Source organism: Cervus canadensis, chromosome 31, assembly GCF_019320065.1.
Source record: "Cervus canadensis isolate Bull #8, Minnesota chromosome 31, ASM1932006v1, whole genome shotgun sequence".
Lineage (NCBI taxonomy): Eukaryota > Metazoa > Chordata > Mammalia > Artiodactyla > Cervidae > Cervus > Cervus canadensis.
The window spans coordinates 24400489-24428039 of NC_057416.1; the positions used below are offsets into that span (position 1 = coordinate 24400489).

Sequence of the window (27551 nt, forward strand, 5' to 3'; positions counted from 1 at the left end):
AACTCATGAATTTTTTTATTTCAGTAGAATGGCTAATACTATAAAAGAAAAACTGTCGCAGTTTACAACCATAGGAACCATCAAATAGAATAAAATTTTATAGAACAAACAAGTGTTCCCATATGTATTTGTAAGAGCATTAATATTAGGTTGGCCAAAAAGTTTCGTTCTGGGTTTTCCGTAAGATGTTACCAAAAAAATAAATGAACTTTTGGGCCAACCCAATACTTTATAGGGCTTCCCCAGTGGCTCATCAGTAAAGAATCCACCTGCAAGGCAGGAGACATGGGTTTGAAGCCTCGGTCAGCAAGATCCCCTGGAATAGGAAATGGCACCCCACTCCAGTATTCTTGCCTTGGAAATCCCATGGACGGAGAGTGTGGTGGGCTACAGTCCATGGGGTCACAAAGAGTCATACACTACTTCGCAACTAAACAACAGTACTTTAGATTTATGGTTTGGCATTTAATATCAGAAATGTCTTTTTCTCTTGTCAAATCAATTTAATGTTTAATATTATGTAACTATAGTGTGGAATAAGTGTCAATGAACTTGTGTAGACTTATGAACTTCAAAAGGGCAGATGTTTTCCTGTAAGCTAGGTATACTTACATTGAACATTTGAAGATTGTTTCTAAAACTGTTCACAGCCGAACAATTTCTTAGAATTAAACTAAGTTGGATAGATTTTTCCTTATTTTCATCACGTTCCAAAACATAGGTAAGAATCAGCTCTAAAACCAAGTTATGAGTATGGCAGTGAAGAAGGATTTTAGTCTCCTAATGATTAAGAAAAGCTTAGTTTGAGAATTCCCTGGCAGTCCAGCGATTAGGACTCTGTGCTTTCACTGCAAGGCCGGGGTTCAAGTTCAATCCCTGGTCAGGGAACTAAGATCCAACAAGACAATTTGTGTGCCCCACCCCCCCAAAAAAAAATCCATCCTGGAAAAGTTCTTTGTTCCCTGTGAAACCTATGTACTACAGAACTGCATTCTAGATACTATTGGGGAACATGAAAAGATGAGGGCACGGGGTCCCTCTTGGAGCTAGAAGTCTAGTGGGCTAAGACACAAGAGTGGACCACAGGAAGCTGATCCTGCGCATGCCAAAGGAGAAGTATGTGGGTTCACCGGAAGAAACGATTAGGGAAGCAAAACTGAGGTGGCGGGAGTTCCCTACCCTGCTCTGGCCGGTCTGCTGGGGCAGGCAGGGTTGTGGGGCGGGTCTCCAGGGCAGCGTCCTGATCCTGGTTCTTCAGCTCCCTGGGGTGCAGGAGGCGGCAGGCACAGTAGCAGCAGTGACCACAGGGGCTTCTTGATTCCGACCCTGATCTCTGGGTCCCAGATACGACGGCCATGTGAGAGGTGGTGAGCCTTAGGGTATATTTTAAATGATCAAGCAGATCCGCTGATGAATTTGTGCGGGGGAACGAAGAGTCAAGGGTGGCTACCAAATTGTCAGTTGTGCATGTCAGGGGCTTGGGGGTGAAGAAGATGTAATGAGGTAGGGTTTGAAAAGTAAACAGCAGAGGTGGACACCGTGTCCCAACCACTGGTTCGTTACATTCATGTGTAACCTAGGAATATCATCATTTGCCTTGTTTAAAACCTTTACCAGACAAGACAGTACTATTGACCCTTTGACCTTGTAACTGCTTTGTCAGTTTCTTGAGGGGTGACGTGGTAGCACACATCTTGTCCTCGGGGTTACACTGGGCTCTGGAGTCAGACTGCCCGGCTCTAAGCTCTTCATTACACTAGATGTGTCACACCAGTGTGGTTTTTCTCCTTTCTGGGTCTCATCCACATCCGTAAACGGAGGGTGATCGTAGTAGTTACTTCGAGTAATACTAGTACAAGTAACTACAAGTAGTTACTTGTGGGGTTCAAGGATGACATGCAGAGGGCTCACAGCGGTTGTGCTTGTTCATCGTTAGCCATTATTACTGTTTCTCATAGCAGTTCTCTGTACTGCTCAGCAGTTCCTTCTTCTCACACAAGGAGACAAACTAAAAATCCAGTCTCTTTAGATTATATATTTGCAGACACCTCACTGTCAGCCTCCTAGTACCTCTTGGAAATACTGTTAACCTCCTTGTTCCCTATATATACTGTGTCACAGTACTTCAGGGAGATCAGGAGATCTTTTGACTCTAATAGACCCTGCCAGCTGCTGTGACACGTGCTTCCCGGGGATAAGGACATGTGATCCTACCGCCCCCTCCACTCCTGTCTTGGAACTGAGATGTGGTACACATTTTTTTTAAAAAAAGAATAGAGAAATACATTGCCAATGTTTTTAAAGCAAGAAGGGGAAGTCATGGTGGATGTGAAGCTAAGAGATCCCTGAGAAAATGAAACCATCGGGGGCTGAGTTGAAGAGAGAAGCTGCCGCCTGAAACACCAGTGGCAGGTGCGTGGGTGAACACTACCCTAATAGGTGGCAGTCCTGCTGGGGAGGCCCCGCAAGTGGTGGAACTGGGGGCCAGGACAGGCTTGGGCAACGTACAGAGAGGAGAGTCACAAGGGGATTACATGGGGTGCTGCAGTAGAAGCAGCCAGGCCAGCCGGTCCACCTACACCAGACACACACCCATGCCCGTCTCACACCCTCTAGGGTGGGGAGAACCTGTATCCTGCAGTAGGGAGAACGGGAACATCCAAGTCCAGGAGACCAGCCACCAAGAGGCCCTGCTTGGCGACACGTCTTTTTTGGCAGTGAACACACTGCACCTACCCTTAGGCAGGCTGCTCACACCAGAGCGCAGACGCTCCACCCAGGAGGTCTCAAAGGGGAGCTTCCAGGCAGGGATAACCAAACAGTTGAGGGGAGCCCAATGGAAGAAGACAAGTTCACAGAATTTACCTCCAGGGGAAGAGTCGACAGAACAAAAACACCATGCTTACAGTTCCAAGTACTGGAGCCATCCATTGGCCCAGAACATCTTGCCAAGTATCATACAAAATCGGGATGAAGTCAAGTCACAGAACATTTTACATTTCTTGCACCCAAACCCAATTAGAATTCCCCAGGACTGAACCCTGGAGAAAACACTTTTTCCTCAAGGCTCTTCTTCCTATAACAATAGATTTGACTCAAAGATACGATGAATACAGTAAACTTATTATTGATAAACTTTTTTCTACAATGTGTTCTCTCCCTGTGGCATCCTGTCCTGAGACTGAACCTAGAACCTGCCATCTGCTTGGGTGGAAAGAAGGGGAGAAGCATACCCCATCTCTTGCTTAAATTCCCACCTGGAACAATACATGGCCACGGTCAACATTTATTCATTCCACAGATGTTTAGAACCAGACATCAAAACCACAAAGTAAATGAAAGGTGAATAGGAAACTGGAAATAACATATATACACTACTATATGTAAGATAAACAACATGGTCCTACTGTATAGCACGGGGAACAGTACTCAGTATTTTTTAATAACCTATGTGGGAAAAGCGTCTGAAAAAGTATGTATATGTAAGCCAGTTTGCAGTACACCTGAAACTAATTAATACAACACTATAAATCAACCGTACTTCAATTTTTAAAAATAAATTTTTAGAAATTGTTGTTGGTTAGTCACTCTTTTGCAACCCCGTGGACTGTAAGCCTGCAAGGTTCCTCTGTGCATGAGATTTCCCAGGCAAGAGTACTGGAGTTGGTTGCCATTTCTTTTCCAAGTGGATCTTCCTGACCCAGCGGTTGAACTCACGTCTCCTGCATTGGCAAGTGAGTTCTTTATCACTGAGCAACCAGGGAAGCCCTAAAAAATATATCCTCCCTTAAAAAAGGAAGGTGAAGTGACAACAAACAGGTAAATATCTTGAAGTTCTCTACTATGTAAAGTGACTGTGATTATAGAGGAAGTAGGCAGAGACTAATAGGGGCTAGAGAATCTTAAACAGAGCTCATAAAGTAGCCATTCAAGCCTCCAACCTGTGTGACAGTTAACATTCTTACTTTTATGTTTTTCTTTTTCCAAAGTATTCCTGGAAATCCTAGGAATTCTTCCATGTTGCATAAACTAGTTTTGGTTGTCACTCGTACCTCAGCCAATCTCTAGCCCTGGGCTGGCTTCCACTTCTCTGCAGCCACCTTTTACCATCTTCTAATTGCTTTACAATCTGCAAATTTCTCCCTAAATCCTATACCCCAACCATGGATTTTTGTCCCCTTCTCTTGTGGCTCAGCTGGTGAAGAATCCACCTGCAATGCAGGAGACCTGGGTTCTATCCCTGGGTTGGGAAGATCCCCCAGAGAAGAGAACGGCTGCCCACTCCAGTATTCTGGCCTGGAGAGTCCCATGGACTGTGTAGTCCATGGGTTTGCAAAGAGCTGCACATGACTGAGCGAGTCTCACTTTCACTTTCACAACCATGGATAGGATCCTGCAAAGCACATCAAAAGCCCAGCTGTAACTTTACATTATTTTTTACTGAAGGCCTGAGGAAGAGAGGATTACTATATACCCTCCCCTCCCCCACTCCCACCCCCCACAAAAAGAAACCAACCATACTACTGGGCACTGGACTCTGGCTTCTAGAGTCTATTGGCCATGGGCTTGTTTGGAGGCTGCCCCGAGTCCTACCTCCCTGGTGCTGACCTGTCCCAAGTTGCTGGCACCATCTTACCTCCCCTAGATGGGAGGGATTCTTGGACAGGGTCCCCTTGCCTGGGTCCAGACCCCACCTCCAAAACACCACAAACAGCACAAATGCAACTTGGCCCCTAGAGAAGATAGGGTTACTCATCATTAAGCACATGATCCTTTCAATCCTTTTAATCCAAGAAGGAAGATTTTGTTTCATGTGGCCAAGAAGCTCATCAAAATGTTGCTTCTTCCACTGCACTGAACAAGTGCTGTTAAAATGAATTAAAAATTTATTGATAATGTCAAACACCAGTTTCCGCTACTTCTATCCATGAAGGTACTAAAATGTCAGGATTTGGTATCATCAGAACATCATGCATTCTGTATCAGAAAAACCTTGATTTGCCTATTGGCGTATTCATTAATGTTATGTGGTCAGGTTGTTAGTCACTCAGTCGAGTCCGACTCTTTGTGACCCTATGGACTGTAGCCTGCCAGGCTCCTCTGTCCATGGATTTCTCCAGGCAAGAATACTGGAGTGGGTTGCCATTCCCTTCTCCAGGGGATCTTCCCAACCCAGGGATTGAACCCAGGTCTCATGCATTGCAGACAGATTCTTTACCATCTGGGCCACTAGGGAAACTAATAGTTGATCATCAAACTGGGACCAGAGGTGTTGGGAAATACTCCTGTACCAGTCAGGGTAGGTTCAACTTGCTATAAGAAGAAACAATTGCCCAAATCTCAGGGTGAAACACAACAGAGGTTTATTTCTTACTCACTACATGTCCATAACAGGCTTCCCTGGTAGCTCAGCTGGTAAAGAATCTGCCTCAATGCATGAAGAACCCATTTTGATTCCTGGGTCAGAAAGATACTCTGGAAAAGGGATAACCTACCCACTCCAGTATTCTTGGGCTTCCCTGGTGGCTCAGATGGTAAAGAATCTGCCTGCAATTCAAGAGACCCAGGTTTGATTCCTGGGTTGGAAAGATCCACTGGCAAAGGGAACAGCTACCTACTCCAGTATTCTTGCCTGGAGAATTCCATGGACAGAGGAGCCTGGCGGGCTACAGTCCATGGGGTTGCAAAGAGCTGGATATGACTGAGCAACTTTCACACACACATGTCCATCACAGCTGGCTCTCCTCTGGCATTTTCTCTTGGGAGCCTGAGCTGACAGCTCTTGATAGAAGAGACCAAACATGGAGACCCACGTGGGGGTTCTTAGAATTTATGCCTGGGGGCACACCTGCTCCACCCACCCACTGACCAGAGCCTGGAGTGGGTGTCCAAGCCTGATCTTGAGCGTGGGTGAATTTCACTTAGTCGTGTCCGACTCTTCGTGACCCTGTGGACTGTAGCCTGCCAGGCTTTTCTGTCCATGGAATTCTCCAGACCGGAATGGAATGGATAGTCATTCCCTTCTCCAGGCGATCTTCCCAACCCAGGCATCAAACCCATCTCCCACATTGCAGGTGGATTCTTTACCATCTGAGCTACCAGGGAAGCCCAATCTCAAGAGTTGGGAAGTAAAATTCAGAAGCACAGACCAGCACCCGTCTTCTGACCACTCTTCCCTTATATCTCTTCTGTCCCTAAACCTCTTATCCTGTACTTTAATTTCTTTTTTGATTTAAGCACTCTGGATCTGGTGTTATTATGAATAACAGCATGATACCTAATAGCCAAAAATGAAGTGTCTGTTCTTCGGTGAAGCCTGTGTTCAAATTTTTTGCATAGTTTTATTGTTTTGGAAATAGGGACAGTTGAGAAAGGTCATATCAAAAATAATCACTGCCCCTTAACCCATCAGTGCTGAACCCAGAGATTAGAGGAGACCAAGTTTTCTGTACCGTCTGCTAATTTATAAAAACATGTAAAGAAGAATCTGTTGGAAGTGACTTGAATCTAATTAGAATTAGTCTAGTAGTTGACATTTTATTCAGGATAATTACTCATGATTGCCATTTATTCTTTTCTAGCAATTGGTCATTGCAATGCCCATGCCCATAATCTGCTGCTCTCTACCTTGCTCCCATGAATATGATCGTCAAATCTGTTCTTTCCCAGCCACTGAACCTGCTTCACCATCAACCTGTTCCTCACTGTTTGATCCCCTCCCCTTCACCCAGAGTTGGCAGGTTGGCTGCCAGGGTCTCTCAGGTAACCAAGAAAAGAGCTCATCGCCTGCAAGATGTCAGTCACCTGGGCTGAGTTGCATCCTTTGGGCAGAGGTAGAACTCGGCTTTCAAGATCTCCAAATTCTTGCCAGGACATACTCCTCAACACTTTCCATCTGGGCTTCCTTTTCGATAATTCTCACAGAACTGATGAATCAAAGATTGACGGATCAACAGGCTGGACATGTATGTGTGAATCCTACAATTTGCTTTTTAAAACTACATGGATAGAAAAAAGCAAGATCGGGATCATCACCTTTGGAGACATTGAACAATTGAGGTGGATCACTCAACCTGGTTGCCCGTTTAGAGCCACTGGCTGCCTTCTGGTCATGGCATCTGCCAGCAGATTAAAAGAATGCCAGCATGGGTGCATGGACACACATGCATCAGGGGGACAGGACTGCCCCGTGAGCCTAGTGGATCCAAAACAATAGGGCGAGAGGTGACCGCAAGTTTTCATGGAATATTTACTAAGGCAGTGTTATTTCAATAGACAAATAATGGCATCTATAGTTCCTTGGTCCTCTTAGGAAGGCAAAGTTCATAGCTTATTTTTGTTATTTTCTTAATTAAGATTTCAACTTGTGATGACAAATTTGACAAATTGAAATTATAATTGAGTAATCACCGTTTGGGTGTATAAAAATGGTGGCCACTGAGGATCTGATCTCGGACACCTCTCTGCCTCTCTGAGAAGATGAACCTTCTTTAAACTGTTTCAACCCAAGGACACCACCAGCTGTCTTCAGAACAACACCTGCCGGCTGCAACATTGTGATCTCGAGTCCTCCCCCTTGTAACTATGGAACCCTAAATGGCCCCAATCAGTTCTTACTCAACAAGTATCCTTAATTTTTGCCAGTTCCAATTGTAATTCTTAATAAAAAGTTCATCTAACTGTAACCTTGTGGGTTTTGCCCTTATAAACTCCCCTTCCTGTGATGCCAACATTCCACGCCTTTGAAGATAAGCTTGCCTTCACAGAGCCAGGGTCCTGCTGACTCACTGTGTACGTGCTAATCTGTAACCATCTGTTGAAACCTTGAAGAAGGGTCATGTTTGATGTAGGCTCTACGTTTTGACAAGATATAAAACTATAGTGAAAACCATGCTTCTCCAGAGCACTTTCTTCCTTACTGGAGACTGCCCTCCTGAGCTAGTCCTCAATCTGGTTCAAATAAAACCCTCTCCTACTCATTGTTACAGACTGTTTATTGACTGTGTCAACACGAGCATTCAGAGCTTTTCAGTTATGGCTTATCCCCTTTTTAGGGATTTCTTAACCACCAGAATCTCACAGGATGATGCTTTCAAACAAGATGAGGTCCCCTGTGGAGGGCTGTGGGGAGGATCTCTCAGGGCTCCTCCCAGGCCCTTCAGAGTAATTTGGCGGTTACCAAGGTAGGCGGCCAAAGCTTCCCTGGTAAAGCTCAGACGGTAAAGAATCCGCCTGCCAATGCAGAAACCTGGGTTTGATCCCTGGGTCAAGAAGATCCCCTGGAGAAGGGAATGGCAACCCACTCCAGTATTCTTGCTTGGTGAATCCCATGGTCAGAGGAATCTGTCTGGCTACAGTCCATGGGGTCGCAAAGTGTCAGACACAACTGATTGACTAACACACACACAGAGGGTGGGAGGCCAGTGAAGTGTATGCCCTCTAGGGGCTGACTCTACCATTTGTCCCACAGAATCTAATTCACTTGACCAGGGCTACTGCCCACAGGGCAGAGGCTACTGGCCATTTCCTTGCATTTTTAAAGGGTAAGCATGGTTTGTCAACATACAAGCCAGAAGGAGATAGAAAGTAGGGGTGGCCTGGGGGCCACTTCTAGATCAAACAAGAGGGAAAAAAAAAATCAAATCCAGTTCTGGCAGCAAGGTCAGAGCCATGAGGTTAATAACAAGAGAGGAGAGTGAGCAGGTGCTACCAGTCACGTGTCAAGGGCATTTGGGAGTCTGTGAGCTGGGTCTTGGGAGTGACAATCAGCAACTCAAGGAAAGAGAAACTAAAGTTGCCAAAGATCCAGTACTGAAAGAGCTGAGTCCTAACAAAGGAAACAAGGATGGGAGAGAAGACACAGTCTCTTTTCTCTGCCCTTCTGGGGATCCCAAGGATCTCCCCTGTAGACAGACAGTTCCAGAGTCCATGTCTCCTTAGAGTAATTCTCTCAAATTGCATTGTTCTTTTTTTTCATGTCTTTTTTTTTTTTTTCTTTTTTTCTTTATACTCTCCAGCTAAATGAAACCCTTTCTGGTAGATGCAAATAGAGAAAGAAGCAAGCAGATGTCCTGGTTTTAACCAATCAGAGGAGCAGAAATGACCCCTGGGAGAAAGGGAGATAGATTTGGAAAGACCAAGTTGCACTTTAAAATACTTCATTAACCAACTCCTTTTAAAACTGAACATTCTCTCATATACATTTCTCTAATTATTAAAAGCACTCAAAATTGTTGAAGTGTAGCATATATACAGAAACTTGCACGGATCTATTTTTGGTGTGTATCTTTGGTTTGTGTGTGTGTGTGTGTGTGTGTGTGTGTGTTGCATGGATATTAGGTGTATAGCTTGAAGGATTTTCATAAACTGGGGAACACATACATCCACGTAACCAACTCCCCAGGGATACCTCTAGAAAAAGCATTTATTTTTAATAGCTCTGAAAGAGGCCATCATAATTTGCTTAACCATTTTCCTCATGCTAAACATTTTTCTCTGTAATAAATAATGCTGCAATCATTAACTTTTCTCTGAGTTTATGAGACCACCAGCACCACCATCCCACTTGCTTATCTGGACTGATCCTTAAGATTGCCATTTCAGTGCTAGTGATGGTCTTAGATTTGTTATACCACTTTGAATAATTTTTATTGTGTATTATCAGTGGCAGTTCTGTATATTATTACTGTGTGGTTTGATAAATGCAACATGTATGAGAATCAAAAATTTAAATGATGTTAAAAAGTTGTAATAGACTATCAAATTTATACAGCAGTATTGTTTTTATTTTCCTTTTAAAAATCATTTTATTTATTTATTTTTGGCTATGCTAAGTCCTCATTGCTACACCGGCTTTTGCAGTGAGCAGGGGCTACTCTCTAGTTGTGTTCGGTGCCCAGGCTTCTCGTTGTGGTGGCTTTTCTTGTTGCGGAGCACAGGCTCTAGGCCTCTCGGGCTTCCATGGGTGCAGACCATGGGCTCACTAGTCGAAGCTCCCAGGCTTAGTTGTTCCACAGCATGTGGGATCTTCCCACATCAGGGATCAAATCTGTGTCTCTTGTATTGGCCGGTGGATTCTTTACCGCTAAGCCACTAGGGAAGTCCCTATTTTCCTTCTTAGTAACACCCCCTAGGCTGTCTACTGTATCCTCCTTGACTGTGCCCCATGCTGGAAACCCCATTTGTCCATGTTGCCTCGTCTGGGCTATTGAGTGTAGTGAGAGAAAGTATAGAACTGCGCTGGCCAAGGCCACGGCACATCATCCCATCTGTTTAAGGCACTAACGCTTGTTGCACTAAGTCCTGTGTGCTGAGGTCAGGAGCTGTTCGTTTGCCTTAATGACGGCAAGTGATACTGACATAACTTTCTAAGTGATCTATGTGTCTATATATATTGTAACTTCTTAGCATTACCTTTGTTAAATTGTAGACATTAAAAGCTTTTTGCAATTTTATATTTTGAGGATGAAAATGTTCTGTTTTGGAAGCTTAGATACCTGTAACAATTCTTTCTTTGGTGCGACAAACGTCATCCCGGGGTAAGCAGATGATTTTAAGCAGTACACAAACATTTCTCACTCAAGCAAGGATGTGATTCTTTTAGTGAGCTCGAGAGGAGAATAAAATTAGTACACCAAAGCCAATTTTTGCCAATGCCACCACTCGGAAACAAAGTTTTTTAAAGTAAGGTAAGTTAAAGTTGATTTGAAGAACAAAATAAATTAGATAATAATCCAGGTGGCCCACAGATGTGGTAGTGCCAGGAAAATGCTAGTTAAAATGACATTGCTTCACTGGAACTTGGAGGTCCTGACCTCTTTCTCTCAGTATATTTTAAATCCTAACAGAGGAAGAAACAGAGGAAGTTATACGCCAAGAAAAAGGAACAGACCCTCAAAGTTGTACTAAAACAGTGTTTACTTCTTGTTATAGGTCTCTTCATGGGATATATTTCATGAATCAGTTTTGTATTTAAGTAATTTAAATAATTTAAAGTATTTAATTATGTAAGTGATTATCTAGTCTGCTGGATTTTCAGTTTATTAACATATCTCTCTGAGATAATATCAGCCTTGTCATTTTTAGACCAAATTTTTCAAGTTCTTGGTGGTTTTGGTTTTTGTGGCTGTGCCACACGGCACGAGTGATCTTAGTTCCCTGATCAAGGATCAGACCCATGCCCCTGCATTAGAAGTTCAGAGTCTTAACCACTGGACCACCAGGGAAGTTTCAAGTTACTTGTGATCCTGTGACTGGCTGGGATCTGTGGCTGCCCTGCCCAGCACCCCAGGAGAACTTTGTACCATAAATCACTAGCCAGGAAAAGATAAAAATTCCAAGGATGATTTCCACTGAATATGTATTGCTTTTGCACTATTATAAAGTTGAAAAGTCATAAGCTGAACCATCGTAAGTTCGAGACCATCTGTAGATGCCATTTTCCATTTTGTTCACAGTACCTTATATTTTTTAAAATTTAGGTTTAATTGGAAGATAATTACTTTACAATGTTGTGTTAGTTTCTGCTGTACAACGAAGTGAATCAGCTATATGTATACATATAGCCGTATAACCTCAGATATGCGGATGACTCCACCCTTATGGCAGAAAGTGAAGAAGAACTAAACAGCCTCCTGATGAAAGTGAAAGACATGGGACAATAGACTGGTTCCAAATTGAGAAAGGAGTATGTGAAGGCTGCATGTTGTCACCCTGCTTATTTAACTTATATGCAGAGTACATCATGCAAACTGCTGGACTTGATAAAGCACAAGCTGAAATCAAGATTGTAGCGAGAAATATAAATAACCTCAGATATGCAGATGACACCACCTTTATGGCAGAAAGCATAAAGGAACTAAAGAGCCTCTTGATGAAAGTGAAAGAGGAGAGTGAAAAAGCTGGCTTAAAATTCAACATTCAAAAAACGAAGATCAGGCATCCGGTCCCATCACTTCATGGCAAATAGACCGGGAAACAATGGAAACAGTGAGAAACTTTATTTTCTTGGGCTCCAAAATCACTGCAGATGGTGACTGCAGCCATGAAATTAAAAGACACTTGCTAAAAGCTATGACCAACCTAGACAGCATATTTAAAAGCAGAGACATTACTTTGCCAACAAAGGTCCATCTAATCAAACTATGGTTTTTCCGGTAATCATGTATGGATGTGAGAGTTGGGCTATAAAGAAAGCTGAGTGCCAAAGAATTGATGCCTTTTAATTGTGTTGCTGGAGAAGACTCTTGAGAGTCCTTTGGACGGCAAGGAGATCAAACCAGTCCATCCTAAAGGAAATCAATCCGGTATGTTCATTGGAAGGACTGATGCTGAAGCTGAAACTCCAATACTTTGGCTACCTGATGCAAAGAACTGACTCATTGGAAAAGACGGAATGCTGGGAAAGATAGAAGGCGGGAGAAGAAGGTGACACAGAAGATGAGATGGTTGGATGGCATCACTGACTCAATGGACATGAGTGTGAGCAAGCTCTGGGAGTTTGTGATGGACAGGGAAACCTGGCGTGCTGCAGTCCATGTGGTGGCAAAGTCGGACACGACTGAACTGAACTGAACTGCTTCCTCTTGAGCCTCCCTTCCACCCCACCCCCACCCCTCAGGTTGTTACAGAACACTGGATTGATCTCCCTGTGTTATACAACAACTTCCCACACTGTCTAGTTTACATATGATGTATATGTTTCAGTGCTACTCTCTGGATCCATCCCACCCATTCCTTCCCTCTCTGTGCCCACAAGTCCATTCTCTATGTCTGTGTCCCTATTGCTGCCCCGCAGTAGGTTCATCAGTACCATTTTTCTAGATTCCATATATAAACATTAAAGTACCTTATGTTTTTATGTGTCATATTAAACCCAAACTTTGTTTCCGCACATAAACTGTAACCCCTAAGAGAAGAAATCATGTCTTTTTCCTTTCTGGATCCTCAGTATCAGCATCAATAATAGATCATTAAAGTAGATACACAGATTTCCATGTCAAGACATCAAGTATATACATCCATTACTTTTTTTTTTTTTTTAAAGACAACTTTTATCATGGAAAAGTGCAAATAGATGCACCATCAAAGTGCCATCTGGTACTTTCTAACGTCTGTTTCATGGGCGTATGAGAGGAAGGATGCGAAAGATGTCAGTTACATTTATGCCTTCTCTTTGCTAACAGGAGAAGCAAAATACAGTACACGGTGGGAAAGACACTGCTGTAAGAATTCCACAGCAGCCAGAGAGAGGAGAGGCTCCGGGCCTCCACCGCCAGCATTATGTAGGCGATGATGAGCTGGGTGTGGGCCCAGGCCAGGGCCCTGTAGAACAGCCGCAGGGGCCAGGAGCTGATGAACACGCTGGCGAAGGCGTGAATCAGGTAGTCGGCTTCCACCATGACAGCCCAGCAGAGGAAACCGAACACCTGTCCGGGGTGGAGACCGTGCCACCAGGCCGAGAAGACGAACGTCTGCAACAAGGGCCAGGTCCTGCGCTGCTGGAAAACCAGGCGTCGGAGCCACCGAGCCGTGCTCTGGTTCCACTTCCTGGCGAACAGGGCTATCCTGTGGGTCGTTTCCAGCGTCCAGATGTCCGCATCGGGGAGGAGTCCCTCCTCGCCCGGGCTGCGACCTAACTCAGATCCAAAGCCGGCCGCGCGGAGGAGGCAGTCATCCAGGAGCCAGTGGGAGTAGTAGGTGAGTTTGAAGAGGCCGGCCGTGGACCACAGCACGAAGACGCACTGCAGCTGCCCGCAGCCGCCGAGTCCAGCCCCCGCGCCCACCACCCGCGTGACGACCACCTTCAGACTCTCCAGTCCCAGGATCTGCAGCGCCCGCCAGGTCAGAGCCCAGAAAGAGTGCCTGGACCACGAACTGCTGGGCCCTTCAACTCGAGCCTGAAACCTCTGGAAGGAACACAGCGGGCCTCCTAGGAGGGCAGGGAAGAAGAGCAAGTAGCTGAGATAGGGAAGAGCCGCCCGCAGACGCTCAGACAAAGAATTCTTGTTACCGGCGCGTCCTGATGGTGCTACCACCTTCCCCTCACGAATGTCCAGAGACAGGGATGTGACCCTCTGGGTCAAGAGCATGAGGGAAGAGAGAGTGATGCAGAACCTGAAAGAGATAATTTTTTATTTTTTTTAAGTAAAACATTCCATAGTTTATTTTAGCCTCTTCCCCCCGGGGAAATGGGTGGCTCTAGACAATTGAGACCAATCTGAGACTCTCCTGGATATCCAGAGGGTTAAGACTCCACCTTCCAATGCAGGGGGCATGGGTTCAATCCCTCTTCAGGGAACTAAGATCCCACATGCCATGGGGGGAGGGGTGACCAACCTTTTTTTTTTTTTAATTTTTAAAAAGCACGTAAGACCAATCTAATAGTCTGCAGTGCTGCCCTCAAAGACTCTTGGCTTAATTCAGAGCCACAGGATCCTCTGAGCAGGATGGAAAGGTAAATGGAGAGATGAATCCTTAGAGAGGCAAATAAAAGAAAAACAAGGAATATTATGGGGGAAATATTGAATATATTATCTCTAAGAGTGGCTTATGAAGATCAGGATCAGGGAGAAATTTGCCGCAGAAGAAACAGAACCTTAGAAATGAAGAGACTCTCGGAAGCTGAAGATCTGGACTGTAAGATTCTGCAGGCTTTGTTATGCAGAGTGAAGTGAGTCAGAAAGAGAAAAATAAATGTGATATATTGATGCATGTATATGGAATATAGAAAAATGGTACCGATGAACCTATTTGCAGGGCAGGAACAGAGACACAGATGTAGAGGATGGTCTGTGGACGCAGTGGGGGAAGGAGAAGGTGGGATCAATTGAGAGAATAGCATTGACATATATACACTACCACGTGTGAAAAGAATCGCTAGTGGGAAGCTCTGTATAACACAGGGAGCTCAGCCTGGTGCTCTGTGACGACCTAGAGGAGTAGGTTAGGGGGGTGTGGGTGGGAGGGAGTCTCAAGAGGTAGGATGTATATGGAGAATCCCATGGACAGAGGAGCCTCATGGGCTGCAGTCCATGGGGTGACAAAGAGTCAGACACGGCTGAACAACTAATACTTTCACTTTTCATATATAGAGTTTTGACTGGTTTGAGTTGTTGTATGGCAGAAATCAACACAACATTGTAAAGCAGTTATCCTCCAATTAAAAAAATTTTTTAAACGAAAGATTCTGCAGGCTTTGGGATCTGAGCTGAGGAAGAGTGAGTCATGCTAGAGGTTCAGGGTGTGTGCTAAGTCATTAGCAATTCGAGGCGTGTTCCCAACCAGCCACCTGAGCTCTTGCTGCTTCACCCTCACAGTAGAGAAGATCCTGCTGGCAAGATTATCGTGGAGAAAATTAATGACAATTACAGTGTCACACTCGACAATCAGGATTGCTGTCCTGTAGGGGAGAAAATGGTTCTGTTTCCCAACCAATGCTGTTTCTGTGTCTGAGAACTGAAGGACAGCTGACCTCCTTACTTGACTTATCAAACAGTAAGCAAACCAGCCACTGAATGTCACTAACCCCTGTTCAGTCACCTTCTGTTAAGAGCTGAATGTGTCCCCCCCACCCTCAATTTGTACGTTGAAGTCTTAACCTCCAGCACCTCAGAATGTGGGTTTTTTTTTTCAATTTGTTTATTCGTTTTGGTTTTGGTATGGTTTTGGCTGCACCGCGTGGCACGTGGGATATTAGTTCCCCAACCAGGCGTGGAACCCGCGTCCCCTGCATTGGGAGCACAGAGTCTTAACCACTGGACCACCAGGGAAGTCCCTAGGATGTGTGTATTCGGAGCTAGGGTCTTCAAGGAGGTAATTAAGGTCAGATGAGGTCGTGAGGGTGGGCCCAAGTCCAAGGTGACTGGTCTCCTTAGAAAAAGAGATCAGGACACAGACACGCTGAGAGGGAAGACCATGGGAAAGCCCAGGGAGAAGCCTCTACCAGCCAAGGAGAGAGGCCTCAGGAGAAGCCGAACCTGCCAACACCTTGACCTTGGACTTCAGCCTCCAGAGGAAATAAACGTCTGTTGTTGAAGCCACCTGTCCGCAGCCCTCTGTGTGAGGCCCAGAGCATACGAACGCATCTTCCCACTTCAGCTCTGGCCCGGCCTCCTTCCCATCCAGCCAGATCCTGCTCCACTTGCTCCTCCAGCCCCCCAGGTCCTGGCTTCCTCCTGAAGCCCTAAGTCACCACATCCCAGTCAGGACTCCCCACTCCCTACCCGCCTGCCATCGGGCCTTCTCCTCAGAGAAGCAAGCTCTGGAGCCTTTGGTGAAAATAGAATAAAGAAAAGGATCCTGGGTGTAGAGGGATGGCAGAGTGCAGGAACCAACGGCAGCTAGAATCAGAGACGTGACCCTCCCCTCAATAGGTCACCACTCCAGTTCACCCCGAGACCGTGGAGCCAGGAGCAATAGCCCTCAGGATGGCAGAGGCGCCTGCTTCCCTCTAATCCTGCTGACCTCATTGGATCAGGAAAACATGCCCCTAGACCTCACTTGGCACCTGATTTTCTTTCCTGGATTGGGTGACTTCTCTTCTTCTAGGGGATGGAAGAGTCGTGTCTCAGTGAAAGTAAAACTCTTGCGGAGCAGGTGTGTGAAAATGCAGCGGAGGCTGACAGTCAGTTTGGACCGTCCCTGTCTTACTGAAAAACAGCAGGGAGGCTGCCAGCCGTGTGTCTAAACCACCTACGCTGAGGTGTGTGTCCTCTGCTTAGTCACCTGCAGGCCGGGGGACTGGGACTCCTGGTTCACCCTCTTTCTCGGGCACAATGACATTTACAGCTGGTGCCAGGCACTGTGCTACGTGGGAAGCACGTGGTAGTGACTAGGATGTTAGTCATACATTTACACTTACAGTAAGTCAGCTACATACGAACAAGTTCTGTTCAGAGAGAGCATTTGTGAGTCCAATTTGTTCGATAAGTCCAACAGAGTTAGCCTAGGTACTCAACTAACAGAATCAGCTATATAGTTCTGTACTAGAATGGTGGTGGTTTAGTCGCTAAGCCGTGTCTGGCTCTTTTCACCCCAGGCTACAGTCCATGGGATTCTCTAGGCAAGAATACTGGAGTGGGTTGCCATTTCCTTCCCCAGGGGATCTTCCTGACCCAGGAATCAAACCCGGGTCTCCTGCATTGCAGGCATGTTCTTTTACCAACTGAGCTACGAGGGATACCTCATACTAGAATAAGTTTATACAGTAAATCCCCTGCCTATGAACCTTTAAGTTGCGAACTTTCAAAGATGCGGACACACATGCCATTAACATCAGGTGTGAGTGAAATTGCGGCTTGCCCTCCATCTCCTGTTGCCGACGATCCTTCAGCTCTATCATCTCCCACCTCCTCTCCCTCCTCCTGGCAGTAACTCCACTTGCCTGTTTGCTCAGGGTCAGGCCCTGTGTGCTGGCTGTCAGACTGTACTTTTCAAGGGACTGTACCGTAATATTAAAAATGTTTGCTTTATTTTTTTGTATATTTTGGTTTTTATGTATTGTTTGCGTGACAATAAACCTATTACAGTATATATAGCTGATTGTATTAGTTGGGTACCTAACTTGGTTGGACTTATGAACAAATTGGACTTACAAACACGCTCTTGGAGTAGAACTCGTTCATGGGTAGCGGACTTACTGTATATTCATTACCTCTAACCTAAGAAGCTTGCAAGATAGGTGTTGTTATCTCCCAACACACACACACACACACACACACACACACATCCTTTATTTCAGAAAAAGACATGAAGGCTGAGAGAGGTTGACTGATTCACTCGAGATCACACTGCTGAGATGTGGAAGAATTCGGATTCAAACTCAACGCCCAGGTCCTCTCCACCATCTGGGTGGAAGCAAACCCTGGCGGGCTCGGTACCAGTGCAGGAACGGGCTGCTTTACCTTGTAGAAGGAGCTTCTTGCAGATAATACTCCGTATAGTGCAGACCCAGGTGGCACAGCGTCTGCCAGGTCATCTGAAAGAGGAAAGTCAGCCTGTGGACGTCCCGGGGGCCAAGCGAGTGGATGAGGACCACCGTGCCCAGGGCGGGGATGAAGACCAGTGCAGCAAAGGCACCCATAGCAGCCACGGCCAGGGCGCCGCCTCCCACCAGGAGGAACAGGTACCTGGAACACAGAGGACAGCCTGGCTTTGAGACCGCCTTCAAGCAGTGCGCAGAGGAGTCAGTCCCCATGGCAACCACCTGGGAAGCCCTATGGAGGTGGACCCCACTTCCCCCTAAAGAAGTCACAGTGGTGTAGGAGAGAAACACGGGAGACAGAGGCAGAGTGGATTTGTGAATTACTTCCTCGGGAGGCAAATCATGATTCCTGCCTGGGCACTCCTCTTTGATGTCCACCATAGCAGTGAGGACACTTGTCCCCAGCAGTCCTGTGGGGACAGGTCTGCAGTGCTTCCCGGTAGGGCCACACGCAGCCCTGTGCTTGCTGCCTGACCATAAAGCTCTGGGAATCCAGGCTTGAGGAGCTAGGAGGGCTCCAGATGTCATCTCAGCCAGATGGGTCTCTTCCCTTTGACATAGTCACACCGCCCTGGCCTTCAGAGGGAAGGTTGAGGGGAGGGGTAGGCTCAATGTCTCCCTTTTAAAATTTATTATTATTATTTTGCCACATGACATGTGGGATCTTAGTTCTCCAACCAGGGATTGAACCCATTCACCCTGTATTGGGAGCATTAATCACTGGACTGCCAGGGAAGTCCAATGCCTCTCTCTAATAAATGTTTGAAAATTCAATGACAAAGTCTTTCTGTATCATTTAGGAATTTTTGTCATCTGTGTACACAGTTTAGCCTACTCTCCAAATTCACACGAATAAAATCACACAGTATATCCTTATTCGAGTAAAGCTGCCACCATCCGTACAATATTTTGTTAAGTTTTGTTTTTTAATTTCTTGAAGTAGAGTTGACTTTCAATGTTTCAGGTGTATAGCAAAGTGATTCAGTTTGCACACACATATATCCTTTTTCAGATTTTTTCCATTATAGGTTGTTACAAGATACTGAATACAGTTCCCTGTGGTATAGAGTAGGTCCTTGTTGCGTATCTGTTTTGTATATAGTAGTGTGTATATGTCACTTCTAAACTTCTAATTCATCTCTCCTCCCCCGCCCCCAGCTATCCCCTTCAGTAATCGCAAGTTTATTTTCTGTGACTGTGAGTTTTTCTGTTGTGTAAATAACTTCCTTTGTATCATTCTTTTAGATTCCACGGGTAGGTGATATCATGTGATTCTTGTCATTATGTCTACCCTTAATCCACCCTGCTGTACTTCAAGGTCTCATGACTTAGCACTTTTTATAATGTTGTAAATACCCACATCAACATCGATGGTTTGGGAGCTTGCCTCCCTCGGAAGCCAGTGGATGACTCAAGGACCGGCAGAGGCCCTGGAGATTCCACATTAATGAAAACTCAGCTCTTCTTTCCACAGTATATGGAGGTTTGTTTGGTTTTTCCTTTTCATTGGTGCCAAGTTAATAAATCTGAACAAAAAGTTCAGAAGAAACCATCTGAAACAGGGACCGAGTAGTCAGGGACAGGAAAAATGAATGAACATGCCCCAGGGTGTGGATCGAGGCTCCTCGGCTCATGTGCTTGTGACAGACATGCCTTTGCAAAGACGTCTTCCTTTCTTGAGGGAGATGTAGGCTCCTCAGTGTGAGAGGCTCCATTCCACAGGCCCTGGCCCTTCCTGAACCTATGTGAGTCTATATGTGGGGTGCCTCCTCCCCCAGCCTACCCCTTTGAACACTGTGGCTCAAGCCTTTGCCATCTGGCCATCAAAAAATAAGGGAAAACACTTATTCACAAGTGAAACCTGAAGCAATTGCCCTGGGGATGTGAAAGCACTGTTAAGTCAGAAAAAGAAAAACAGATATTGTTTATTAACACGTGCACACGGAGTCTAGAAAAATGGTACTGATGAACTCATTTGCAGGGTAGGACTAGAGACTCAGGCATAGCGAACAGACTTGCAGACACAGAGCCGGGTGGGGAGGGTGGGGTGAACTGAGAGTAACCCTGACATGTTTACACCACCACGTGGAAAATGGGCAGCTAGTGGGAATCTGCTGAATAGCACAGGGAGTTCACCTCAATGCTCTGTGATGACCTGGAGGGGATGGGACGGTGGGGCTTGGGGAAGGGAGGGAGGTCCAAAAGGAAGGGGATATGTGTATACTTACAGTTGATTCATGCAGAAATAAAGACAGCACGGTAAAGCAGTTACACTCCAATTAAAAAATAATTTAAAGAAAGAAAACAATTTTCTACACGTGTACAATGCAAGATGCAGGATTTTTTGAGTGCTTATTTTATTCTGGGCATTGGGCCAATAATCCATTTATAAGAAATATCTTTATTTAATCCTTAAAATAATCCCATGAGGATTATTATTATTATTGTTGTTATTTCCATTTTACAGATAAAGGCCAAGTCTATTCACATATACAAGGACACTCAGGAAGAGAGGGCCCATGACTCATCAGGCTGACTCCAAAGCCAGAAATCTTAACCTGTGGGAATTAACTCTTATTCTTGCATTCATGTTGCTTTATTGTTTGTGTTTCTTCCTCAATAGGAAACTTTTTTTTTTTTTTACAACTGCTTCCTTCATCTCTGAAATAAAGGTAAAGAGTCACCAACTAGCTGTGTACATGTAATAGTCTACCATAGTTTAATCAAACTCAGCCATCCTGATCATTAGATATAGCCAGATTTTACATAAGAACTCCCAATATGTAAAGATCCAAATTTCAGAAATAAGTGAATTATTAGGAGGTAGAAATTTGGCAATGGACTTTAACTTTGCAAAAGGATATACCATAAAACTTTTTTATAAAATAGGGACTTAATGTATCGAGTTGATTGGTTATAAAACATCATTTTAATCATTATCAAATCTCTGATGTGAAAGTGACTCAGTCATGTCTGACTCTTTTCGACCCCATGAACTATACAGTCCATGGAATTCTCCAGGCCAGAATACTGGAGTCGGTAGCCTTTCCCTTCTCCAGGGGATCTTCCCAACCCAGGGATCGAACACAGGTCTCCCTTGTTGCAGTCGGATTCTTAACCAGCTGAGCCATGAGGGAAGCCGAAGAACAGTGGAGTGGGTAGCCTATCCCTTTTCCAGTGGATCTTCCCGACCCGTGAATTGAACTAGGGTCTGCTGCTTTGCAAGCAGATTGTTTACCAACTGAGCTATCAGAGAAGACCAACAAATCTCTAGTGGCCATAATCACTAGATCCCAGGTTGAGAGAAAACTAATCTAAGAAAATTGGTTTTGACTTAACTTCATTTCTCTGGGAAATCATACAAAGGCACTTAAAAAATCATATTTAATAAAATTTAATTTTATTGAAAATGAGAGAATTCCATGAAACTAAGACTGTTCAAGAACATCTGCAGTGCATGGTTGATTTATGCTGCTGCTGCTGCTGCTGCTAAGTCAATTCAGTCGTGTCGACTCTGTGCGACCCCATGGACTGCAGTCTACTAAGCTCCTCCATCCATGGGATTTTCCAGGCAAGAGTACTGGAGTGGGTTGCCATTGCCTTCTCCGATGGTTGATTTATAGATGCATCCATTTGGGGAAGTCTATATCACCCCAACATTCATCTCTCCCTGGTTTATTTTCACCCTTTTCCCTTTTAATGTGAATTTATCAAACTTAGCTGAGTCAGTGCAGACATGATGTCAATTTCCAATTCTGATTCACTCTATTAGACATATGCATAATTAAGCAATCAATAATCAGTGGCAGTGATGATAACTTAAAAACAACCAGTATTTAATATTTAATATTCACATGTGTACTCCAACCTAGACATAAGAGCAAAATTAGCCATCAAACCTACCTGGCCTGAGTGGAAAATGAATCCATAATGCAGAGATAATTAAACAGAAGTGCAAAAGGAAAAGCAGCTCCTTGATAAAGTGACACAGGATCACGGAAGAACAGCTGGAGCCAATCCATCATAAACTGGAACAAAAGATGCTGTCCTTCCTAGAGGCCTTAACTGATGCTTTCCTGAAAGAGAAGTCTCAACCAGGTTCTCTTTGATCTTTTTATATGGTTTAGGAACGGTGAGCAAAAGGCAAACAAAAGCACTGGAGATAAGCGGTATAAAAAGGTGGCTTTCTGATAAAGGGGACTCACTATAGAAACCAAAACGCATTTGGTGTTATATTACTTAACAAGGACATGTACAAAAGCATTGCTTTCAGAAGTTCTGGTTTTGTTTATATACTGCAGTATTTGCCTTTCCAGTCATCTGACTGTCATATTCTTTTCACTAAGTAAATGAAAAATCTCATTTTCCCATTGAGGACAGTTAACTCACTGGATTAGGAAGGGAGAGCAAGAACGTGAGCTGTGAGAAAGGGAGGCAGGTTCTCAAAGACTAGGAAGACTCTCCCAACCATTTCCTCCCTGGGCTCCTTATACTATTTCCTTATGCTCTATTCTTTTTTATAGTACTGGCCACCACCCCTTGTATATCTATTTCTGGATTAGTTTATTGCCCGTCTCCCTGCGAGCTCTACAGGGGAGGAAATCTGTTTTGTTTATTGCTGTATTCCCTGCATATAGAACAGTGCTAGACGTGTATGATGTGCTCAGTAAGTGCTTGTTAAAATTCCAAAGGTTTTAAGGAAGAAAAAATGTGGAAAGGAATATTTAAAGAGAAGCTTTTCTTTAGGGTGTGGACAAGCAATCCAAGAGACACTGCCTAGAAGCAAGACAAGAACAAGAAGCCTTGTGGCGAATTGAGGTCCATCTCCTGAGCCCAGAGCATTACCACTACGTCCCTGACCAGCCATTTTTCATCTCCGAAGGTACATGCAGGAGGAAGCAGCCTTAGATAAGAGACAGAGAAGTATAACCTGATATAACATCATCTTAAGGAGAAAAAAAATCTTAAAGGCAAGGACCACCTGTTAGTGAGCTACAGCTCTTCACAGAAGAGAAAGCATGAAAGGAAGCCTCCTGTTAGCTGGGGAACTCCGAGCAAATCACTTTATCTCTCTGAAACTGAAAGCCTTCATCTTAAAATTAGATACAATAATGCCAGTTATTCAGCAAAATTGTTCTGTTGTCTTCAAGAGAATTGTTATGAAGATTAGATATCGTATAGAAAAGCATGGAGGATAAACTGGTTGGTTGGATATAGTTGAAGGTAAACCAACTGATTAATAAAAATGAGCCCCATTAGGCTGCCAATTTATGACAGACCTGTGCCAAGTGCTGGGGATAGAACGATGAATACGATATGGCTCCTGCCCTCCAGTAGCTCTGAACTGACTAGGAAGAAGGAAAGGGCAACAAATACTTTCATTAAAGAACTGGCATACTGCAGTGAATAAATAAAGAAGCAATCATCTACAGAGATAAGGAATTTTTCAAATGCAAGGGAAGTAGAGAAGGGGGAATGCTTAAATTGGCTCGGGAAGGATGTTCCCAAACAGATAGTTTTTTCCAGGCCACAGATGGCACAAGACCCTAGACAAACACTAGAGCAATTAATGGGAGAAAAGGGCTCCCTAAGCAATGAATAAGCTCACATCATATTAAACATATTAAAATGCAACCACAACCCCCATTGAATATAGTTGCTAGGTTCAGAAGAATTGAGCTGCACTTATTTGGATAGGGAAAAGTTATGCTTTTTGTCATTGAATTAAGTATTTATGAATACCTACTTGTACTTTTCTTCTTGAATTTTGGAATCAGCACATTTTTACTTTCAGGTCTCAAACAATTTGTAGATTTCTCAAAAAGCTTATAGGCCCTAGACACTGTACCTAATGTTGATAAAACGGTCCTTCTTATAAGCATGCTCTTGCAATTAATTTTGCATCAGCTCAGGCTTTGCTGCCCAGCTCTTTGGTCAAACCAGTTTAAATATTGCAGCGAAGGTATTTTTAAGGTGCTATTAACATTTAAATCAATAGACTTTGAGTAAAACAAATCACCATCCAAAATGTGGGTGGGCCTCATCCAATCAGTTGAAGGTCTGAAGAGCAGAGACTGAGGCTCTCCCCCCAGAAAGAAATCCTGCCTCAAAGAAACCCTGCTTGAATTTCCCACATTTAGGTTTTGGGTATGAGATTGCAATATCAACTTTTCCCTGAGTTTCCAGCCTGGGGGTCTACTTCTACATGATCAAGTAAGTCAATACCTTAAAATTAATGTGTGTGTGTATGTATATTATTGTCCACCGCTTCTGTTTCTCTGGAGAACCCTGGCTGTTACTCTTGCCATGGAAGTCTTTTAAATTAATTTAGACATTGCTTAAAAGTGAATCGGTGTTTACCTGCTTGGAGACAACAGGATGTTCTAAATTCATCCATATATTTATTCAAGTTTTGTTTTGTTTTTTTAAGTATCAACTATGTGTCAGGTATTGTGGCCAGTATTGAGTAAAGAGTAGGGCCAAAGTGGGAATTCCCTGGTGGTCCAAGGGTTAGGATTCTGCACTTCAACTCCAGGGGGCATGGGTTCAATCCCTGGTCAGGGAACTAAGGTCCCGCATCAGTTAAAAGGCCTTGGGGCAGAGCTGGAGCTTCCCTGAAGAAATTCTACCCGTAGACAGTGGCTGCGATCCATGTGTGAGTGTTGCAATGTGCCCTGTAGGTTTCTTACCTGCCTAACCAACCCCCGCGATCACGTTAACCACTTCCTGCAATAAGCCTCTTCTTATATTATCTCCTAATGCTTTTGTTTCTGTGGTTAAACCCTGACTGATACACTGAACATGAGACTTAAACAGTCAGAAGAGGGGTGGGAGTAGAGGGCGGGTGGAAGCGGTTTGGGTCTGAATTCAACCTGGCTTCTTGGAGAATCAAAGTGTGATTATATTACTGAGAGTTGGGGTCCGGGTCCTCACCACTCAGAAGCCAGTAAACAGACCAGGCTGGTGGAAAGAAAAGTTTGCTTTATTTCGGATGCTGGCAACAAGGGTGGGGGTGGGGGGACAGATGTCTGTCCAAAGGTGGACTCCCCGCTCCACTGACAACCAGGAGGGCAAGAACGTTTATAGACTGAGGGAGGGGGCTACATGCAGAAACAGCACAGTCCACTCTGACGATCATCTTCAAGTTGGTCACTGGTGGTCTGACCAGCTTCATCTTGATTGTTTTAAATACAGTTAATCTTCACTAGCAATAACCTCAGATATGACACCACCCTTATGGCAGAAAGTGAAGAAGAACTAAAGAGCCTCTTGATGAAAGTGAAAGAGGAGAGTGAAAAAGTTGGCTTAATGCTCAACATTCAGAAAGCTAAGAGCATGGCATCCGGTCCCATCACTTCATGGCAAATAGATGGGGAAATAGTGTAAACAGTGGCTGACTATATTTTTCTGGGCTCCAAAATCACTGCAGATGGTGATTACAGCCATGAAATTAAAAGACGCTTACTCCTTGGAAGAAAAGTTATGACCAACCTAGACAGCATATTAAAAAGCAGAAACATTACTTTGCCAACAAAGGTCTGTCTAGTCAAGACTATGGTTTTTCCAGTGGTCATGTATGGATGTGAGAGTTGGACTATAAGGAAAGCTGAGCGCTGAAGAATTGATGCTTTTGAACTGTGGTGTTGGAGAAGACTCTTGAGAGACCCTTGGACTGCAAGGAGATCCAACCAGTCCATCCTAAAGGAGGTCAGTCCTGGGTATTCATTGGAAGGACTGATGTTGAAGCTGAAACTCCAATACTTTGGCCACCTGATGTGAAGAGCTGACTCATTTGAAAAGACCCTGATGCTGGGAAAGATTGAGGGCAGGAGAAGGGGATGACAGAGGATGAGACGGTTGGATGGCATCACCGACTCAATGGACATGGGTTTGGGTGGACTCCGGAAGTTGGTGATGGACAGGGAGGCCTGGCATGCTGCGGTACATGGGGTCGCAAAGAGTCGGACATGACTGAGCGACTGAACTGAACTGAACTGAATCTTCAGTTCCAGGGTCAGTTTGTTTCCATTTCTTTGAGGCCAGTTCTTTAAACTGTGGCAGCTTATGTCACGGCTACAGTCTGGTCATCATGTAGTTAGCATCTTCCACCTGGTGGGGGTTTCAGTGTCTGTAAGACAGCTCACAGCATATGGCTCAGAATATCATCCACAGCCCTTGCTGCTGCTGCTAAGTCACTTCAGTCGTGTCCGGCTCTGTGTGACCCCATCCTTGGGATTCTCCAGGCAAGAACACTGGAGTGGGTTGCCATTTTCTTCTCCAATGCATAAAAGTGAAAAGTGAAAGTGAAGTTGCTCAGTCAGGTCCAACTCTTCACGACCCCATGGACTGCAGCCTACCAGGCTCCTCCGTCCATGGGATTTTCCAGGGAAGAGTGCTGGAGTGGGGTGCCATTGCCTTCTCCCCATAGCCCTTGAGAAGGAACTAAATATCCCTGACTATGCTTAATGAGTACATCATTAGTATTTGGTCTCCTTTGACTGCTATCCTTTGTTTCCACATTTTCTCATTTCTCTGATTAAACTAATAAGTTTTGACTGAGATTTCAACAGACAAAAGGCAGGCAGAGGACATGGGGGAAGGCTCATAGGGTCCTGCTCCGTTTCAAAGAAGAGGAAGAGGAACATGAAATTAAAGAAGAGAGAAGTGGGCAGGGGCTGGATCAAGCCCAGAGATAGGTAATGGAAATGAGTTTGGATTTTAAAAGGAATAAGAAGTAAAAAAAATAGCTGAATTTGGTTTTTAAAGGGATGATTTTTAACTACAGAAGAATAGCCTGGATGGAAATGTGATTTTAGAGGTCAAGGGTAGAAGGTGCAGACTACACAGGGAGAGTTAGAGATAGTAAATGATGCAAACTGTAAGAAAGAGAGATAGGAGCAGCAGAGGTGAAAGTCGCTCAGTCGTGTCCTACTCTTTGTGACCCCACGGACTACACAGTCCATCGAATTCTCTAGGCCAGAATATTGGAGTGGCTAGCCTTTCCCTTCTCTAGGGGATCTTCCCAACCCAGGGATCGAACCCAGGTCTCTCGCATTGCAGGCAGATTCTTTACCACTGTGCCACCAAAGCTCTGTTCTGGACATTTTAGGTTTCATAAGACCTCGCAGCATTCAGGTCAAGTAGGCATTCGAATAATCAGGTGTGAAGCTTGGCAAGAAGGACAGAATTAGAGATTAACCTTAGAAAGAAATCAGGTAGAGGGTACTTAATTTACGGTGGGGGGTGGGGGGTGGGGGGTGGGGGGTGGGAACCAGCTTATATTGAAAGGGAAAGGGGCCCAGGTTTAGCAGGAGGATCCTTAAGGAACTTAACTGAGAATGAACAGTGGGGCTTAATGAAGTCACAATGACTTACGTTGGATCTGACTTAAGGGCTGTTTTAAATCCGAGTCCGCCGATCCTTTCACTGCACTAACAATCAGTTTGCGGCCAAAGACCGCCGCCTGGCTGGAGCCGGCTCACGCAGAACTGAAACCTCCACCGCGAGCCGGCCCCGCCCCCGCGAGCAGCGCCAAGGCCCCGCCCCTTCCCCGTCTTCTGTCAGGCTC

At 44.7% G+C, this 27551-nt stretch overlaps 1 protein-coding gene across 1 annotated transcript; it reads right to left on the reverse strand.

The window, feature by feature from the left end:
• Positions 1-13151: 13151 nt before the first annotated feature.
• Positions 13152-27460, reverse strand: MBOAT4 (membrane bound O-acyltransferase domain containing 4). Its single transcript, XM_043454365.1, has 4 exons — positions 27359-27460; positions 21887-22059; positions 17904-18128; positions 13152-14115 (listed from the first exon to the last, which is right to left on the reverse strand). The coding sequence occupies exons 2-4, from the start codon at positions 22006-22008 to the stop codon at positions 13152-13154; spliced, it is 1311 nt and encodes a 436-aa protein (XP_043310300.1). The 5' UTR covers positions 22009-22059; positions 27359-27460.
• Between the last annotated feature and the right edge of the window lie 91 nt (positions 27461-27551).